Here is a 3,747-nt window from a genome sequence, read left to right on the forward strand (position 1 = left end):
GATTCATATCCCTGATATACCATGTTCATGGGGAAGCGCGTAGGGCGTCAGACTTGTAGCCCAAAGGTTGCCCCATCCTCCTCCATGACCGAGGTACCCTGAGCATGGTACCGTCTTTCGGGCGCCATTGGGGGATGCCCCCTTGCACGAGTGAGGCATAAATGCAATTTCGTTGTGTGCAGTGTTCACTTGTGTGCTGTGGAGTTCTCTGCCTCTGTTCATTTTCACATTCAGGCGACATAACACATTGATTGGTGTGGTGGTGTGGTGTGGTGTTTTTGTTCTGGGAAAAAAGGCCCTTTTATTCAGGAGACATGTTCCACTATTGTAGTAACCTGTACTGACGTATTATACATGTGCTTGTCTTTGTGTTGCATGCGCTGACCATGTGAAGAGGGAGCAGGAGAACGCCATGTCTCGTCTGAAGAAGCAGCAGCAGGAGCTGGAACAGATGCGTCTGCGCTACCTGGCAGCGGAGGAGAAGGAGGCCGTCAAGACGGACAAGAACGAGCTGGAGGACATCAGGAATGAACTCAACAAGTAATCCTCTTTTCATAACTTATATATACCAGAGAACATCAAGATTGGCACGTTCACCATTTGTGCTCTGTGCTCTTCATGGATGAGAGCAGGATCACACTGCCAAAGACATGCCACTGACATGCAAAAGTCTGGAAATGACATGGAGAATGTTATGCTGCATGCAACATCATTTGTGAAGAGCACAGGGCGCCAACGGAAAATGTGCCAATTTAGGTGTTCTCTGGTATACGCGAATCGCTCCATGCGGTGCTGCTCTGTCAGCATAGGTCCTACATGTGGACGCCAGGTCTTCATACCCTCCACGTCTGTTTCTGACCATTCTGCACATTAGTGGCCTACAAAGCTCATTTATTTAGTTGTGTAATGTTTGTCATCATTTTACAGTATATTCTTCTGAGCTGTACTTATTTTTTTATTTATTGTAGTAAGGCATTCTATTGTATTCGATTCTATTCTACTCTATTCTATTCTATTCTGTTATATTCTAATCTGTTCTATTCTCCTGAACAGACTGAAACAGCAGGAGGCCAAGCAGCCATGGCGAGGTGGCGAGGCCCCCGCGAGCGTGTTGTTGGTGGGAGCAGGTAGGCCAGGAATGATGGCAAATTATTATTAAAAGAAATGATTGGGATAAATTATATTTTAAAACTAAACCAAACTCAATAGAACAAATTAATTAAGTAGACATTCTAGCATAGGAATTGTGTAAAGTGGTGATATGAGACCATGCAACCGGAGAGTATGTTGCTTGTTAAGTCTGTTTATTTAAGCAACGGAATGAGAAGTCTGTTGAGAGTAATACAAGACTTTTGACATTCAGTGTCTTTGGTAGAGACAGCGAGACGAGAAAAAAACAATAAAGAAAATAGAAATGATTGTGACTAGAAACATTATTGACCTTGTTAAAAAAAAGAGAAAGAGATGACTACTGATTGTTGATGAATTGATGTATTGACTCTTGGTGCAGGTGGCGAGAGCGTTGACGACCACCTGAGCCGGCTGCTGGAGGAGCGCGACACGCTGCTGCGCACGGGCGTCTACACACACGAGGACCGCATCATCAGCGAACTCAGCCGGCAGATCCAGGACGCCATGAGCCAGAGACCGCCGTCTCACACGTCCGCCGCACACTGAGGGAACTGTCCAGTGGGTCATTTTTTTCAGTTGGCCGTTTTCCAAACGTTATCCTGCGAGTTCACAAAGTTGATCTCTTTTCATGAATATGTGTAAGTTAATAAACTAATATTTATTGGTCTAACCAGTGTAGTGTTTTTCAATGACTGGTCATTCAAATGATGGATTTACATTTAGATGATCCACCTCTTCATGTATGAAAGATACACATTTCCAAGCCATAATGAATACTTGATAGTAGTATATATATTCATGAAAAAAGATGACATTTGTGAATGGGCATCATAAATTGTGGAAATAAATTGCTAAACAAAAAAAGATACACACTGGACCTTTCAGTAGAGTGGTCTACTACACGCACGCACTGTTCAGTTTAAGACGAGAGAAAGCGTGACCCATGACTGTTCCACACCACAGATGTGCCTCCTTTTTTACCGGCAAGGCTTACATGTCTTGCACACTGACCTGAGCACCCCACCTACCTGTACTACAGTAGCTGCCTTTCCGTCAGAGACTATGATCGTGGTTAGTGAGAAAGTGCTACTGGGTCAAAGATGTGCAAAATGAAATTGTCATTCAGTGTAACGGATACCTTCTGCTGACTGTAACTGCAAAAAACATGACTTTTTATTTTATTTTTTTCCAGTGAATTCATGAAAGCCTCGGCTGTCATCCATTCACTTGAAACAATTTAAAAATCATGTTTTTTTTTACAGTTACAGTCAGCAAAAGGTATCCGTTACACTGAATGACAATGCCATTTTGCACGTCTTTGACCCCACTGTGCACTGACAGGTCCATTCACTCCTGGAGGGATCCGAAGCACAAATATGTCTTCACTTTGGAGAGTGTGTAATACTAACGACCAATGAGAAGGCTTCGATATGTGTCTTCATTTAGAGACAACCCTGGTACAGATCTGGACACTTGTGAGTGCTCTGCTCTCTACCTTTTCCAGAGAGGCACCATAATAAGAGTGAGAAGGCCGCGGACAAATGGACAATGTGACTTCAGACTTTATAGTGCAGCACCACATACACTATATACCTGTATACAGGCATATGTTCTGTGCAGATGAGATGGGGGATGACCTCTAACTTTTTTCACCAAGTTGAAGAGTCCAGCTGAGTGGAATCGGTTGACTCTTTCTGTCGATGGACTAAATGACAGTAATGTTTAATTAACTTTTGTCTCTGAAGACTTACTGTTAAAAAAACATTCCTCAGAGGACCTTGTTTGCCACTGTGAGGGAACCTAAACGTCCCTAAGGAACCTATAGGTTGCTGAAAGAACCCTGGGGTTCCTCAGAGAGGTTACCACACAGGTTGCCCACAGGCTCTGTATCTCAGGGGTTCAAAGGTTCTTCACAGAACGTTATAATTTTTACAGTGGAGGTTACCCAGGTGTAGTCTGCAGATCACAGATTGCGGAGCAACATTGTAAAGAGTGTGTATCAAACGGTTTGCATTGATGTGTGATTGCCAAGACCTAATAATCATTTGACGTGGAAGGTTTGCGTGTTTAGGCTATTTTTTCAGAGGATTATTTTGTACCCTAAATGTCATAGATTTTGGTCATGGATCGTCAAAGCCTTCATTTGTTTGTAAAGCAGGAATCATTTTCTTACATTTGCTGGCTTTCCCAGCTAACATTAAAAACAAGTTTATCAGTCAATCGAGTTAACACTCAAACTAATGTCTGTGTAAGATGCCTAATCAAACATAGTACTTGGAGAGTACAACCTCTCCTATGCAGCAGCATAAGAGTTATAAAGTGAGTTTTTAAGCTTTAACTCAGACTGTTGTGTTACTAAGCACCAGTAGGTGGTGGTAGCATCTCAAGTAAAAGTGTGGTGGAACACTTTTGTTTGATATTTTTTTATTGTCATTATTAAATTATCTATACCGTGTAAATCCTGTTTTAGAAGAATTCCTGCTATTAAATTATTTTGTGACTGCTTTTTCACGCGGTCAAATCTCAAGACGGTAACATTCCAGTGTGCAGAATAAGATTTTTTTTAAAAATGACAGCAGTTGTGTGAACATGTATTCATTCTGTCTAGTTCACTGC

At 42.1% G+C, this 3,747-nt stretch overlaps 1 protein-coding gene across 1 annotated transcript; it reads left to right on the plus strand.

The window, feature by feature from the left end:
- Positions 1-396: 396 nt before the first annotated feature.
- LOC134444596 (centrosomal protein of 120 kDa-like) lies at positions 397-1,922 on the plus strand. Its single transcript, XM_063193855.1, has 3 exons — positions 397-540; positions 1,054-1,127; positions 1,511-1,922. Exons 1-3 carry the CDS (start codon positions 413-415, stop codon positions 1,675-1,677), a joined length of 369 nt encoding a protein of 122 aa, XP_063049925.1. The 5' UTR covers positions 397-412; the 3' UTR covers positions 1,678-1,922.
- The last annotated feature ends 1,825 nt before the right edge of the window (positions 1,923-3,747 follow it).

The sequence above is a fragment of the Engraulis encrasicolus genome, unplaced genomic scaffold, assembly GCF_034702125.1.
Source record: "Engraulis encrasicolus isolate BLACKSEA-1 unplaced genomic scaffold, IST_EnEncr_1.0 scaffold_617_np1212, whole genome shotgun sequence".
NCBI lineage: Eukaryota > Metazoa > Chordata > Actinopteri > Clupeiformes > Engraulidae > Engraulis > Engraulis encrasicolus.

Coding starts and splice junctions, on each gene's coding strand:
- LOC134444596 (XM_063193855.1), top strand. CDS start 413: ATGTCTCGTCTGAAGAAGCAGCAGCAGGAGCTGGAACAGATGCGTCTG. Junction 541..1,053: donor ATCAGGAATGAACTCAACAA/GTAATCCTCTTT, acceptor TCTCCTGAACAG/ACTGAAACAGCAGGAGGCCA. Junction 1,128..1,510: donor CGTGTTGTTGGTGGGAGCAG/GTAGGCCAGGAA, acceptor CTCTTGGTGCAG/GTGGCGAGAGCGTTGACGAC.